The 16488-nt window shown below is 45.1% G+C and overlaps 1 protein-coding gene and 1 long non-coding RNA gene across 15 annotated transcripts in view; one reads left to right on the top strand and one right to left on the bottom strand.

Moving 5' to 3' along the window:
* The window catches only part of SPECC1 (sperm antigen with calponin homology and coiled-coil domains 1), a 299046-nt gene that overhangs the window by 157926 nt on the left and 124632 nt on the right, over nt 1-16488 (bottom strand). For 5 of the 14 annotated variants that reach the window (XM_054458482.2, XM_054458483.2, XM_063656245.1 and 2 more), the window contains exon 1: nt 1466-1769. The exons of 5 other annotated variants lie outside the window; for them this stretch is intronic. In XM_054458482.2, the coding sequence (XP_054314457.1) occupies nt 1466-1505 (40 nt within the window). In that variant the 5' untranslated portion in view covers nt 1506-1769. Of the gene's footprint in view, nt 1-1465; nt 1788-16488 lie in introns of those variants that run through there. 4 more of the 14 variants (XM_063656243.1, XM_063656244.1, XM_063656246.1 and 1 more) reach the window with 4 other exon arrangements.
* Nucleotides 444-15157, top strand: LOC134738718 (uncharacterized). Its single transcript, XR_010124670.1, has 3 exons — nt 444-1295; nt 1850-1937; nt 13421-15157. It is a non-coding gene; the product is annotated as an uncharacterized LOC134738718 (long non-coding RNA).

The raw sequence follows: 16488 nt of genomic DNA, 5'->3' as shown, positions 1-16488 counted from the left end.
ATCAGAGTGCTTTAAAAAATAAGGTCACTAAAAAAATTGGAACACATGCATCCAAATCACTCTTAAAAGCTCTGACAAGAGTAAGTCTTTTCACAATTTTAACACAAAGGAAATAATACATAGGGGTTTTCACAATACCTGGACAAGCATGTAACTAATGAGAAGTGTTTTTAAAATGTTACCAATCCTTTACCGAACAGTTTACCAACAGGGTTATTTATAACAGTATATTATTTTTATTTTATGCATATTTCATTTTATGAATATGCATATTATTGGTTATTCTGCCCAAAAAATAGTCTGAACAAGTGCTGTGTAATTAAAGTCACCTCTAGGCAGTAAGCTGGCCCCTGAAATCTTTCTCCACAGTATTCCTGTGTGGCTGTCCAAGTTTTCCATCCTGGCTGTGGTACCAGTCCAATGTACCCCAAGTGTCAGGGAGGCACCCGCCTCCACCCCGCCCCGAGGATAGGGCCGAGGTGGGGCGGCTGGGGCGCTGGGAGGTGAAGGAGGAGCAATGCGCAGAGGCCAGGACGACCCAGGGTCCTACAGCACGGCACCCAGCTCCGGAAAAGGTCACGCGGACAAGTCGCTTCACCTCTCAGAGCCTCAAAGTCCTCATTCAAATTAAAATTCAAATATTACGCCTTTGGAAAATGTTTACAGTTCTGACTCTCCCACAGAAACACATACCTGTCACCTGCCTCCCACCCCCACAAGGACGCCAGAGTCAGGTCAACCATCTCTTTCCTGTCAGCCAAGATGCCATTTTTCAGGCAAAACTAAATCCCTTTTGCTTCACGTGACAGTCCAGAAATGTTTCGTTTTGTTTGTAAAAGCAACCCTGCTTATCGGCATCTAACTCTGCTGGGGGCCGGCATGAGCTACCAGAGAACGAAAACTACGGCCCAACTGACTCCACGAAGCTCACTCAGGACTGAGGAAGTAAAAACGGCATAACCAGAGGCGCGCCCGACACCCCAGAACAAGCACGGACTATTCTGGTTTAGGAACAGTCGCGGGGCAGCCCTGGAGTGAGTGTAAGGGGCAGAGCCGCGGGCACCACAAAGTGCGGGGTCGACGGCCGACAGGGAGCGGCCGCGGGGCACGCCCTCCCCGCAAACGCCCGGAAAGTCCGCGGGCGGCCTGCGCGCTCAGGAGACCTGGTCTAGGCGCAGGCCAGGCGCGCAGTGGGGAACCCCGCGGCGGGGACCCAGCGGTGCCTGCCCAGCGGCCCCGGCTCCCAGGTGCGCGTTCAGGACGAGCAGCGTTTCCCGGTCGCGGCGCGGGCACAGGTAATTTCACAATCCCAAGCGCCGCATTCCAACGACAAGAATCACACCCCAGGACCTTAGCCTTTCGCTCGCCCCAGTCGGCGCCGCGGGCCGGAGGCGGTGGGGGAAGGGCGCCTGGCGGGGGGGGGGGGGGGCGGGGTTGCGGCGCGACCCCCGCCAGCCGCACAGACCTGGTTCCGGATCCTCGGGCCGTCCTGAGTGGTTGCCCATGCTTGGCCGACTCGGGCAGCGGCCGGCTTGCCGGCCTCAGACCGGGTGTCCACCGTGCCGAGCTCGCGCCGGCTCCGGCTGGCGAGGCGGTTGCGTCCGGCGGGTCCGCTCCAGTCAAAGAAAGGGCCGGGCGCCTTCCAGTTCCCAGCAGCTGCCGGCGGAGCCGCTGCTCTCCCGCGCCTGTGGGCCCCGCCCCCTCATCTGCATCCTGCCCGCCCGCGCGGCCCGCCCCCTTCATCTGCATCCTGCCGGACCACCTCAACTGCACGCCGCCCGCCAGGCACGGCCCGCCCCCCTTATCTGCATACTGTCCGCCCACCTCATCTGCATTTCCTTCTTGGCAGCCGGAGGGCCCCGCGCCGTGGGCTGGACTCACTGGCCGACCGCCTGCAGGCCACCGCCCGCGGATGCCGAGAACCGCAGCTGCACAAGGTAGGCTGGAAAAACCCCACTGCGGGGAGGCGGGAGCCTAGTGCCTCCGGAAAGGCAAAATCCTGCTCGTGTGAACCTAGACCTATCAGGACAAGAGAAACCTAGGACTAGCGCAGGACAGGCGCTTAATAAGCATTTTTTTGGGTGAATGAATGAATGGATGAACAACTCGAGGAGGTGGTGAAAAATAACGCTAACAAAGACGTACTCATCCAAAATGAATACTATGGCTAATAATAAAAATGCATACCAATCATAAGTAGAAACTGTTCTGCCGCTGTCGGAAATTACTAAAATGGAAATTACCCTGAACGACTTTCATCCTTCATCTGACAGTGAAAACATTTAGAACAACTAAATCTTGCAGTAAAAATATTTAGGACTAATAAAACCATTAGTGGTATGACTGGTTCTATCTCGTGCATCACTTGACCACTACAGTCCATTCTCAGGTGTCACGCATCAACATCGTAGGACACCACTGATTACTCCTAACGCCTCAAAACAGTGTGTTCACTTGGTTCCAGGATGCTACACTCTCCTAGTTTTCTGCTCACTCCCCTAGAAGCCTCTTCCCAGTCCCCTTTGTTGGTTCCTCCTCATCTTGACCCACCCTGGGCACTAAAGCTCAGCCAACAGACCTCTTTCCTATATACTCTCTTGGTCTTTGATTTACCAACTTGTGGCTTTTAAATACCATCTATATATCTCCAGGCTGGTTCCCTCTTCTAACTCCAGACTCATTTATCCAACTACCTTCTTGACACCTTCTCTTGACACCTCCACTTAGGTTTTTTAATAAGTTCTCTCCATCTCCGTAAGTGGCAGTTCCGTTCTTCCAGTGACTCAGGCCAGAAACCTCGACTCCTTTCACATGCCACATCTCGTCCTTCAACAACGCCTGTCAGTATGTGTATCATAAATAGCCCTACATCTCAGCACTTCTCACCTCCTCCACTGCTACCCCCGGATCCAAGCCGCTGTCATCTCCTGCCAGGATTACTGCAACTGCCTCCTAACCAGTCTCACTTCTCCTGCCCTTGCCTCTTTATAGCCCATTCTGCACATACAGTGAGAGTGATGCTTCTAAAGCCTAGGTCAAATCATGTCACACCCCCACTTGCAACACTCCAGTGTCTTCCTGTCTCACCTGGAGGAAAAGTCAAAGCCCTTACAATGGCCTCCAAGGCCCTGAATAATCCTCTCCCCCCATCAGTGAACTCACCTTCCCCTTCTCACATTGCTCTTGCTACACCGGCCTCCTCACTGTTCCTCAAATAAGCGGGGCACGTTCCCATCTCAGGGCCTTTGCACTTGGTGTTCCCTCTGCCTGCAACATTCTTCCCCCCGACACCTACACTGCATAGACCATTATGTCTCACCCTGTCTCACTCCCCGGGCCTTTGCTCAAATGTCACCCTACTAAGGGGGCTTCTCTCACCATACCACATTAAATAGTAAGCCAGACCCTCAGCACACACCCTCTCCTACTTTGCTGGCCTCTGCAACACTGATCGCCATTCCATATAGTACATGTTTACTAATTATTGTTCCTCCACTAGAGTGTAAACTTTATAAACACGGAGACTCAGAACGAATGAATGAAAACAAATGAATGAACCAATGTATAGGCTGCAGGCAGCAGACACAAATTAGCCCTTAAATACACATTGCTTCTTTTTAGTGGTAGTATAGTACCATGAATTGGTTTCTCCCACAAAACTAGCATGTGAAAGACAAGAGTCACAGTTTTATTTCTGTAATCTATAAAACATAGCACAATACTGAGCATGTACAAGCAAATATACTAAGGAAAATAAACAGCAAGAAACAATGTTAGAGCAGAAATGCATATGACACCAAGTGCAACTCCCTCCCCTTTTAAAAAGGTAATTAGCCCAGAAAAGATGGTCGACTTCCCCAAATAGTTCCAAAATGATAGGCAGAGCCTGAGTTTGTGATCATGGTAAGAGTGATGCAACTTCAATTTACAGAACAGTTACATACTTATTCAAAGAGTTTTGGAAATCAATGAGTCAATTTACTAATTCTGTAAAATGTCAAGTAATTAACATGTCTCTTTATGGAAACTGGACAAGTAAGACCCCAACCCAACCTGGACTCCTATGGCTCTCTCACCTCCCACATTTAAAATATCTAGTCAAGTCCTGCACATTTCATCACCTTAACATTTTCTTTGCCTCTCTCGTCTTTGCTGCATCTTTGATTCACAAGGGCTACTGCATTAGCTTCCCAACTAACTTACTACTTCCACTTTTGCTGCTGCTTAAATTGCTCCTCCACCTGAATTATCAAAAATGCAAATCTGACTGCACCATGCCTCTGCCTAGAAGTTCCTGTGGCTCCCCTCTACCCTTAAGATGAAGTCCTTCTAAGCTTAGTATGCCAAGGTCCTTCATAATCATGTGCTCCACCTCCACCCCTATTGTTCTAGCCTCAGCTTTCAGAAAGTTCTCCCTCCCAGCTGTAGCTCCTTGAACACACCCTATTGTTTCAGGCCTCTATGCTTTCATATCTGCTATATTCCGTCGGTTTCAACACCCCTTCCATAACTGAGCTGCCTAGCAAATGCTTATTCATCTGCTGTGAACTGAGTTGTGTCCTTCCTAAATTCATGTTGAAGCCCTACCCCACAATGTGATAGTATTTGGAGACAGGGCCTTTAGGAGGTAATTAAGGTTAAATGAGGTCATAAGGGTGGGGCCCTAATCTAGCAGGATAGGTGGCCTTATAAGAAGAGGAAGAGGCTGGCACGGAGGCTCACGCCTGTAATCCCAGCACTTTGGGAGGCTGAGGCAGGCAGATCACAAGGTCAAGAGATCAAGACCATCTAGCCAACATGGTGAAACCCCCTCTCTACCAAAAATACAAAAATGAGCTAGGTGTGGTGGCGCGTGCCTCTAGTCCCACCTACTCATCTGAGGCAGGAGAATCGCTTGAACCCAGGAGGCAGAGGTTGCAGTGAGCTGAGGTCGCACCATTGTACTCCAGCCTGGCAACAGAGCAAGACTCCGTCTCAAAAAACAAAACAAAATAAAACAAATAAAAAGAAAAATAAAAAAAGAGGAAGAGATCTTTCTCTCTCTCTCTTTCTGTTATGTGAGGTCACAGTGAGATGGTGGCATATATAAGCCAAGAAGACTCCTTACCAGAACCCAGCCATGCTGGCACTCTGAACTCAGACTTCCAGCCTCCAACACTCCGAGAAATAAATTTCTGCTGTTTAAGCCATCCAGTCTGTGCTATTTGGTTATGGCAGCCCAAGCAGAGTAATATATATCATCTTTTAAATTCTTGCTCTGTTATCACCCCCCCTTTGGTGGGCCCGCACATCTCAGACAGAATTCAATGCTGTCTCCCTCATGGTACTTCTGTACCTGTCAATGCTTGTATTATTTTATTTTATTTTTTGAGACAGAGTTTTGCTCTGTTGCCCAGGCTGGAGTGCAATAGCGCGATCTCAGCTCACTGCAATCTCCGCCTTCTGGGTTTAAGTGATTCTCGTGCCTCAGCCTCCCGAGTAGCTGGGATTACAGGTGCATGCTACCATGTCTGGCTAATTTTTGTATTTTTGTAGAGATGGGGTTTCACCATGTTGGCCAGGCTGGTCTCAAACTCCTGACCTCAGGTGATCCACCTGAGTTGGCCTCCCAAAGTGCTGGGATTACAGGCATGAGCCACCATGACCAGCCATGGATAATTTTAAAAAGCAGTTCAGGGATTAGTCAGGTTGTGGCAGTCACACATCCTGGGCAAATGAAAAACCAACTGCCTGAATGTTATATGAATAGGATAAAATTTCCTGTGGAATCAAAGAGTCCAGCAGAATCAAGCAACAGGTGGAAGTGAAGCTGATGTGCTGTGTATCTGGTGTAAACCTTAAAAGTGGCTCTGATGATCATGGTGACAGGGTGACATGTCAAAGACGCCTGTGATGACTATAAAAAAAGCAACAGTGTACAGACACTCCTCAACTTATGATGGGTTACGTCCCAATAACCCACTGTAAACTGAAAATATCCTAAGTTCGAGATGGGCTTTGTAGACAGGCTGGATGCAAAAACGCTGGCAAACAATATTCAAAAAAATGCTGACAACGCAGTACTGTGGTTTACCCCCATGATTGCAGGGCTGACTAGGAGCTGTGGCTCACAACCACTGCCCAGCATCACAAAAAACTGTAGCTCCACATATCACTAGCCTGGTAAAAGATCAAAATTCAAAATTTGAAGTACGGTATAGCTTTTGTACCATCACAAAGTCAAAAAATCCTAAGTCAAACCATCATAAGTCAGGGACTGTCTGCAATTTCTAAATTACTGTATTTCTATAATGTGTAATTTCAAATGTAAAGGTATAACTAAGTTGACAACTTGGACATTATAATTATGTATTTTTTACTTCACCTATAATCTAAGTGTTTTAAGGAAGACAAAAAGGTTTTTATGGAACTTCACTGAATATAAAGATCCCTTATATATAGGCATAAACAATAAAATAATATATATGGTCCCATTTTTATTAAAAATTTCTATATTCTACTGTCCATATCAATATGTGTAGAAATACATTTTGACATGTATATAGCAAATTATTAGAAATAACTATATCTGAAATATAGAATTAGGAAAGACTTTTTTTCTATACCAAATATCTCTGTCTTAATAAATATATTTTACTACTATGACCAGAACACATTTAAAAAAGTACATATCCTTAAGCTCAGCAGTTATTCTTACAGAAATTTATTCGAAAGAAATAGTTACAAGCCAGTCACGGTGGCTCAAACCTGTAATCCCAGCACTTTTTTTTTTTTTTTTTGAGACAGAATTTCACTCTTGTTGCCCAGGCTAGAGTGCAGTGGCACGATCTCGGCTCACCGCAACCTCCGCCTCCCGAGTTCAAGCGATTCTCCTGCCTCAGCCTCCCAAGTAGCTGGAATTACAGGCATGCACCACCACACCTGGCTAATTTCATATTTTTAGTAGAGACGGGATTTCTCCATGTTGGTCAGGCTGGTCTCGAACTCCCGACCTCAGGTGATCCACCCGCCTCGGCCTCCCAAAGTGCAGGGAAGATCCCAGCTACTTGGGAGGCTGAGGCAGAAAAATCACTTGAACCTGTGAGGCAGAGGTTGTGATGAGCCGAGACTCCATCTCAAAAAAAAAAAAAAAAGAAAAAAGGCCGGGCACGGTGGCTCACGCCTGTAATCCCAGCACTCTGGGAGGCCGAGGCGGGCAGATCACCAGGTCAGGAGATCGAGACCATCCGGACTAAAATGGTGAAACCCTGTCTCTACTATACTAAAAAAAAAAAATACAAAAAAAATTAGCCAGGCGTGGTGGCGGGCGCCTGTAGTCCCAGCTACTCGGGAGGCTGAGGCAGGAGAATGGCGTGAACCCGGGAGGCAGAGCTTGCAGTGAGCCGAGATCGCACCTCTGCACTCCAGCCTGGGAGACAGAGTGAGACTCCGTCTCAAAAAAAAAAAAGAAAAAAAGAAACAGTTACAAATAATACACAAACATCTAGCTTGCAAGATAATTCTTAACATTTGTTGAGAAATAATTACATGCCAGGCACTATTCTAAGTACATTGTATATTTCGATTTATAAAACAAAACTGTTTTTTAACTCAAATTAAAGATTAGAAAATGACTGAGGGTGAGTAACTTGCCTAAATTTACTCCGCTAGAAAGCAGCAGAGCCAGGATTTAAACCTGTGTCTCCAAGTCCACCCCAAGGTTTGGTGATTCACTGACAGGACTCACAAGACTGAGCACACAGTTGCACTCAGAGCTATGATATATTACACCAAAAGGATACAAAGAAAGGGAAAAGGTCTACAAGACCAAGTCCAGAGGAAACTAGGTGCAAGCTTCCATTAATTTCCTCCCAGTGTAGTCATTCGGGGTGTGCTTAATTCTTCCAACAATGAGCTGTGACAACACGTGTGAAATGTTGTCTGCCAGGGAAATTGACTAGAGACTTAGCATCCAGGGTTTTTACCAGGGGATCACGTAGGCTCCTGGAAGGAAAACAGGAGTTCAGCATAAACTACAGTGTTTGCACAGTTTATGCAGTGAGCCACTCTTACCAATTAGGGTGGTAGGAACCCTTCCGAAATCCAAGTTCCCTGACACCAGCCAAGTGCCAACCTTGGAAGCAGCCTTTCTAAGGACAGCAGTCCCAGACCTGCTACATTCACCCTTTTCTGCGGAGAAACCATGCCATTTAACTCCAGAGTTTGTGTTCTTAACAACTGCACATTGCCTCCTTTCTGTTTGTAATAGCAAAAAGCTGGAAAAACCTACAATGTTCAACACAAATGTCCAAGTTTAATAAAATATAATACAGCTATATGATGGTTTCCTATGCAGTCTCTAAAGCAATGTGTCAGATACTAAGTTACAAAGCAAAACAATACATATGTTAAGAATGTAATTCGCTGGGCGAGGGGTGGTGGCCTACCCCTGTAATCCCACCACTTTCAGAGGCCGAGGGGGGCGGGATTGCCTGAGGTCAGGAGTTTGAGACCAGCCTGGCCAACTTGGTGAAATCCCGTCTCTACTAAAAATACAAAAAAATAGCTGGGCGCGGTGGCAGGCGCCTGCAATCTCAGCTACTCGGGAGCCTGAGGCAGGAGAATCGCTTGAACCTGGGAGGCAGAGGCTGCAGTGAGCCGAGATCGCGCCATTGCACTCCAGCCTGGGCAACAAGAGCGAAACTCTGTCTCAAAAAAAAAAAAAAAGAATACAATTCTAAATTTTTGTACATAAACAAAAACTATATAGACACAGATACCTGGATAAGATGGAAAGGGTTTCAACAATTATACCTCAAGGCACTGATTCAGAGTGGCCCTCTCTGAGTAGGCAAGATTATGATGTCCTTTATATAAGTTCGTTTATTGTTTGTCCATTTTTTTTTATTTTTTTCTAGTACACATGTACTGCTTTTTGCTTTTGAGTTAAAAATACATTTATTTGGCAAAATACATAAATGTTAAAATAGTTTAAAGTAAAATTCAGCCTGGGAAACAGCACAAGACCCTATCTCTAGAAAAAATAAAAAATTAGCCAAGTGTGGTAGTGTGCACCTGTAGTCCCAGTTACTCGGGAGGCTGAGGTGGGAGAGCCACTTGAGCCCAGGAGTTCAAGGTTGCAGTGAGCTATGATTGCACTACTGCACTCCAGCCTGGGCCACAGAGGAGACCCTATCTCTAAAAATAATAATTTCAAGTAAAATTTATCATATTACCAAAAATCTTCGGTTTCTAGGAAGATTCCTTGAATAATAAACTCTAATACATATATATTCAACAAATATGCATTTATTCCTCAGAATACTTAAACTTAAGCAAAGGTAGGACCAGAAGACAGTTCCTAATTTTTACTAAACACCAAAGTGTCCATCTTTTTTCTTATTTTGAGACAGAGTCTTGCTCTGTTGCCCAGGCTTGAATATAGTGGCACAATTATAGCTCACTGCAGTCTCAAACTCCTGGGTTCAAATGATCCTCCCACCTCAGCCTCCCTCCCAAGTAGCCGGGATTATAGCCTCATGTCATCACACCCAGCTAATTTTTTAAAATGTTTTGTAGATATGGGATCTCACTATGTTGCCCAGACTGGCCTTGAACTCCAGGCCTCCAGCAATTTTCCCTACTTGGCCTCCTGAAGTGTTGGGATTATAGGCATGAGCCATTGCACCCTGTCTCTATCATTTTTAAATAATACACGATTAAACTTTAATTGGTAAAAACCTTTTATGAAAAACTGCAACATATACAAAACTAAAGAGAGCTAATATAATGGCCCTCCATATGCCTCTCAACTCAGTTTCAATAGTTTCCAACTCAGAGCCAATTTTTTTCATCTATCACCCACTTCTTCCTCTAGCTTCAATTATTTTGAAGCAAATCCAAGATATCCTATTTCATTGGTAAATATTTCAGCATGGATTTCTAAAGGTAAGAACTCTTTAAAAAAAACACACACACACACAATTCCATTATCTCAGCTAAAAAGTATTAACAACAATTTTTTACCAAATAGCCAGAGTTCAAATTTCCTTGTGCCAGTATTTTTTTTAAATCATGATCCATGGCTGGGCGTGGTGGCTCACACCTGTAATCCCAGCACTTTGGGAGGCCGAGGCAGGCAGATCACCTGAGGTTGTGAGATCGAGACCAGCCTGACCAACATGGAGAAACCCTGTCTTTACTAAAAATACAAAATTAGCCGGGCATGGTGGCGCATATCTGTAATCCCAGCTACTCAGGAGGCTGAGGCAGGAGAATCACTTGAACCCGGGAGGCGGAGCCTGAGGTGAGCTGAGCACTCCAGCCTGGGAAACAAGAGCGAAATTCCGTCTCAAAAAAAAAAAAAAAAAAAAAAAGTCACGATCCATACTGTTATGCACCTATTAGAATGGTGAAAATCCAAAAGACTGACAACACCAAATGCTGGCAAGGATATAGAACAACAGAAACTCTCATTCATTGCTGGTGGAAATACAAAATGGTACAACCACTTTGAAAGACAGTTTGTCAGTTTTGTTTTGTTTTGTTTTTTGAGACGGAGTTTCGCTCTTATTGCCCAGGCTGGAGTGCAGTGGTGCAATCTCAGCTCACTGCAACCTCCACCTCCTGGGTTCAAGCAATTCTCCTGCCTCAGCCTCCCAAGTAGCTGGGATTACAGGCACCCGCCACCATGCCCAGCTAATTTTTTGTATTTTTAGTAGAGACGGGGTTTCACCACGTTGGCCAGGCTGGTCTTGAACTCCTGACCTCGTGTTCCGCCCACCTCAGCCTCCCAAAGTTCCGGGATTACAGGCGTGAACCACCACGCCCAGCGTCAGTTTCTTACAAAACTAAACATATTCTTATCATAAGATCCAGCAGTTGAGCTTCTTGGCATCTACCCAAATGAGCTGAAAACTTAGGTCTACACAAAAACCTGCACATGAATGTTTATAGCAGTTTTATTCATAATTGCCAAAACTTGGAAGCAACAAAAATATCCTTCAATACTTGAATGATAAACTGTGGTACATCCATATAATGGAATATTATTCCGCACTAAAAAGAAATTATCAAGACACAAAAAGACATGGAGGAACCTTAAATGCATACTGCTAACTGAAAGAAGCCGGTCTGAAAAGGCCACACACTACCTCATTCCAGCTATCTGACAAAAAGGCAAAACTGTAGAGACAGTAAGATCAGTGGTTGCCAGGTCCTTAGGAGGAAGGATGAATGGGTGGAGCACAGGGGATTTTTAGGGCAGGGAAACTACTCTGTATGACTCTGTAATGGTGGATACGTGTCAAAACCCATAGAATGTACACCACCAAAAGTGAACCCTAATATAAACTATAGACTTCAGTTAATAACAATGTACCTATACACACTGGCTCATCAGTTCCAAGAAATGTACCACCTTAATGCAAGAAGTTAGTAACTTGGGAATCTGGAGGTGATGGTGAGTGGGTATATATGGAAACTTTCTATACTTTCCACTAATTTTTCTATAAACCTACAATACCTCTAAAAGATAAAGCCCATTAATTTTTTAAACATTCCTGATCCAAACAATAAACTTGAGCTTAAATTAACACCACAAAACAGGTGTGACGGTCTCTGTGGACTACCTACCTATCAGCCATTTCCCACATCTTCCTTCCTTCCTTCCCTGCCAGGCAGCTGGCCCTAAGAGAACGTGGCCTGTTCTTAGCTGAGTAGTAGATCCTTCATGCACAGCCTACGTTAATCCTGGTGATTCCATTTTCCTTGCTAGGGAATAGGTCAAGGATGCTATGAGACCCAGTTCTGACCAAAAACATTTGAAGGGAGGTCTGCTGGGAGGAGGGCTGGGGAAAGTTCTCTTATTCTTAAAGAGATGCTGAAACCTTCTTCTTCCATGGGACTCTGTCCTCTGTTTGAGGTTGCCAGAACTCTAGTAGTTATCTCGTGATGATGAGGGGAGCTGGCCAGAGGGCCAAGCCAGCACACTCAGGGTGGCCGACCAAAAAGATGGAAAGAACCTGCACCCTTTTTGGCATGCCGAGCCCCTGAATTAAACACCCTCTGAGTTACCTACTTTCCGTTCCATTATGCACATGGCACACTTCCTCAGTGTTACAATCCAGCGAATCAGGTGTGGTCTGACCCAGTAGCCATTCTTTTTCTCTACTTACAAGCAAGAGACCGAGGTTCAGAGAGATTACACTATCTTGCCCAAGGTCATATAGATTAAAAGTAGGGAGCCGAAATTTAATGCAGGCCTGTTGCCACTGAAGCACTCGTTCTTCCTACACTAAACCACTTTGTCTCCAGTAGAAGCTGGACACAGAATCTTCAAAGAGAAATCAACATTTCAGGATTCAGAGAAAACAAATAGTTTCTTAAAACAGGAAACTATAAAATATGGAATATCTTTAAGGAGAGAATCTTGAGTATCCTTCTTGAATTAGAATGTTTTTAGCCTTAATAGGGCTTAACTTAAATATGAATAACCTTGCTATAATCTAAATGAAAGAAGATTGATATCAATCACTATAAAACTATACACACACAAAAAAAACCTCTGTACTTGTCTCAGCCACTGATTCATTAGGTGATCCATCCTCCTAGACTGTGACACCTCTATTATCTGCCCACTGCCTTCTTTGAGATCTTGGTACAAATATAAAAAATCTACATTGAGCCAGGCATAGTAATGCATGCCAGTAGCCCCAGCTATTTGGGAGGCTGAGGCAGGAGGATTGCCTGAGCCCAGGAGCTCCAGTCTAGCCTAAGCAACATAGCAAGACCCTATTGCTAAAACAGAAAAATCAAAGTCATCATTGGCCTTCAAGATTTTGAAGTTCATTTATATATAAAGGAAAAGTATAGGCTGAACACCTTCCTATGTATTTTGTGTGTCTCATGTTGGTCTAGGGGTACAAATGCGGTCATGTTAACAGTACTGGCTGGGCACGGTGGCTCACACCTGCAATCCCAGCACTTTGGGAGGCCAAGGCAAGAGGATCACTTGAGCTCAGTAGTTCGAGACCAGCCTGGGCAACACAGGGAGATCCCATCTCTACCAATAGTAAAAAAATTAGCCGAGCATGATGGTATGCACCCGTAGTCCCAGCTACTTGGGAGGCTGAGGCAGGAGAATCACTTGAGCTTGAGCCCAGGAGGTCAAGGCAGCAGTGAGCTGTGATCGCACCACTGCACTCCAGCCTGGGTGACAGACAGAGACCCTGCCTCAAAAAAAAAAAAAAAAAGAAAAGAAAAGAAAAAGAAAAAAACAGTATTAAATAATATTTTTCGGGCCCTAGTCATTTACTTAACTATCGTCCCCACTGCAAAGTTCCCCCAGTATTTCTGGGAGTCCCAGGAGTGTGTCACCTTTTCTCAAAGTGAGGACTCTCAGTGAACTCACATCGTGTGCTCTTTATTCTCTCCTCTACAGAACCCCCTTGGGAAGCTCAACCTCAGCAGCCTAGGCACTCCCTCCACTCAATGGCAGAAGGAGGCTTCCTGTTGCCTGGGCTCCCCCACGCCCTGTGGTGGGCACTGAAGCCGCCCCACAGGCCTATCAGGCACTCACTGCTGCAGGTACGGACAGCTTTCCTGCCTTGCGTGATCAGCCCCCCACCCCTGCTGCAGGCCTCCTCTCAAGGACTCTGGATGGATTCCCCCTACTCTGAACCTGTACTGGTATTTGTCGTTAAAAAGGTATCACCGCTGAAAGAGATGCTTAGAAGACCATCCCCATAGTTTAACACTGGTTGCTTTTTTTTTTTTTTTTTGAGACAGTCTTACTCTGTTGCCCAGGCTGGAGTGCAGTGGCTCAACCTCCGCCTCCCAGGTTCAAGCTATTCTCGTGCCTCAGCCTCCCAAGTAGCTGGGATTACAGGCATGCGCCACCATGCCCAGCTAAATTTTGTATTTTTAGTAGAGACAGGGTTTCACCATGTTGGCCAGGCTGGTTTCAAACACCTGACCTCAAGTGATCTGCCCGCCTCAGCCTGCCAAAGTGCTGTGATTACAGGCGTGAGCCACCACGCCCGGACTTTTTTTTTTTTTTTGAAACTTGGTCTTGCTCTGTCACCCAGGCTGGCATGCAGCAGTGCCATCACAGCTCACTACAGCCTCGACTTCCTGTGCTCAAGCAATCCTCCTGCCTCAGCCTCCTGAGTAGCTGGGACCACAGGCACATACCACCACAGCTAGCTAAAGTTTTGTATTTTTGGGAGAGATGGGGATTTGCCACGTTGCCCAGGCTTTTTTTTTTTTTTCCTATAAAGAATATTCTTGTGGCAAACACTGGTTGTTTCTAAGACGTGGTGTTTCAGATACTACTTTAACTTTCTTCTCTGTTCTTCTGTTTTTCCCTTTATTATTTTTATTTTTTAATTGTGGTAAAATATATATAACATAAAACTCACCGTCTCAATTATTATTATTTTTTTGAGACAGGGTCTCACTCTGTCAACCAAGGCTAGAGTACAGTGGTGTGATCTCAGCTCACTGAAACCTCCACCTCCCAGGTTCAAGTGATTCTCCTGCCTTAGCCTCCCGAGTAGCTGTGACTACAGGCGCACACCACCATGCCTGGCTAATTTTTGTTTTTTTTGTTTTTTTTTTTTTTGGTAAAGATAGGATTTCACTGTGTCAGCCAGGCTGGCATCTCAACTATTTTTAGTGTACAGTCCAGAGGTGTTAAGTACATTCACATTGTTGTACAACCATCACCACCCCCATGTCCAGAAATCTTTTCATCCTGCACAACCAAAACTTGGTACCCATAAAAGAATAATGCTCTACTCCCTCCTCCCGCAGCCGCTGGCAATCACCATTCAACTTTCTGTCTCTACGGATTTGGTGACTCCAGGTCCCTCATAGGAATGATCACACAGTCCTTTTACTCAGCATAATGTCTTTGAGGTAGCACATACTGTAGCACGTGTCAGAAATTCTTTCTTTTTAAGGCTGCCTAACATTCTGTTTTATGTATATACCATGTTTTTGTTGATCCACGCATCTGTTGATGGACACTTGGGTTGCTTCCACCTTTTAGTTATTGCAAACAATGCTGCTAAGAACATGGGCGCACAAATATCTTTTCAAGTCCCTGCTTTCAATTATTTTGGGTATATAACCAGAAGTGGAAATACTGGATCATATTATACTTTTCTTTTTAAGGTATTACTTTGTTTGTACTCTTTAAGCTATCAAGCATGAATCATATTAATAAAAACAATGTAATTTTCCTTACCAAAAAATAAAAAGTATTTATTAACCAAAATAATAATGTAGTGACTTTACATGCACTATGCTGAACATAACAAAGGACAAGATTTCCCATGCCGTAGCAGGGCTCAGATTCCTTCATTTGGTAAATAATGTTCAGCATCTGGTTTGTACATGACACTACAATATTTGTACATGACACTATTCAAGTTTTCCATATTCTGAAGATGGGGAAAAAGCTCAGTTTTCTTAATAAGCCAAAGGCCAACTCGGTGAACAGAGACTAGGTTCACACAACAAAGAAAACCAAGAGAAACTTGAACATGGGGAGAATGAGTGAAAGAGATCACAAAGCTACGTAACTGAATCAGAAGAAAAGTTCCTTAGGCAAATAGCACACACATTAGTCCAGAAAACACTCCAATTCTGAGGAAGTGGCAGGGAGAGTCAAGGGAGGAGCTATACAGATAAAAAGCAGATTAGTGGTTGCCTGGAGCTGGTGGTAGAAACAGATATTGACTGGAAACAGCAGCATGGGGTATTTCTGGAGTGACAGGAATATCTTAAAACTCATCTGTGGTGATGGTTGTAACTCAGTCAATTCACTAAAATTCACTGGATTGCACACTGTATAAATGGGTGAATTTTATGGTATGTAAATTATTATCAATAAAGCTGTTTCTTGAAAAAGTCAAGGGAGACAAGCAGATAAGCCTTCAAGACTTGACATATTATTTACGACCTCAAAAGAGCCATGTCCTCGCTCTGAATCAGTTAGCATGACTGAAGCCTGGGGGAGCCTGGTGAGCTCACAAAGACACAGTCTTTGAAGAAGAGGAGATAAAGGGGACAGCATCGCTCATACTCAGGAGTTGCCTGCTTGCCGAATGAGCAGCGAGCAGGTCCAGTGAGCTGGGTTCAACTCACGGCAACAGAGAGTTATTAGGCAGGCGAAGCAGTATAGGTGGGATATGGGAGTGACTTAACAGAAATACACACGGGGTGCTGCAGAAGGGTTTTTAAAAGAAAAAGCATGCCCTGTTGAAAGGAGCTCAAGAAAGGCTTTTTGAAGGAGGTGCTACTATGAGTGGGTCCTTTCCAGGTGAACAGCATATCCATCAAGGTCTGCAGTGGCAGGAGGAGGGGAGGGGGCAGCAGGGAGGGAGGGGCTTGGCTTGGACATGCACAGCCTAGACAAGCAAGGCCCCGGCAGCAGGCCCCGTCATTGTTCACCAGAGTGACTGTGAAAAGGTCACAGTCAAGGCACCAACGGGGCAGGGAGGT

This window comes from Pongo pygmaeus, chromosome 19, assembly GCF_028885625.2.
Source record: "Pongo pygmaeus isolate AG05252 chromosome 19, NHGRI_mPonPyg2-v2.0_pri, whole genome shotgun sequence".
Classification (NCBI taxonomy): domain Eukaryota; kingdom Metazoa; phylum Chordata; class Mammalia; order Primates; family Hominidae; genus Pongo; species Pongo pygmaeus.
The sequence above is the reverse complement of the archived record's forward strand: the minus strand, read 5'-3'. Positions and strand labels throughout refer to the sequence as shown.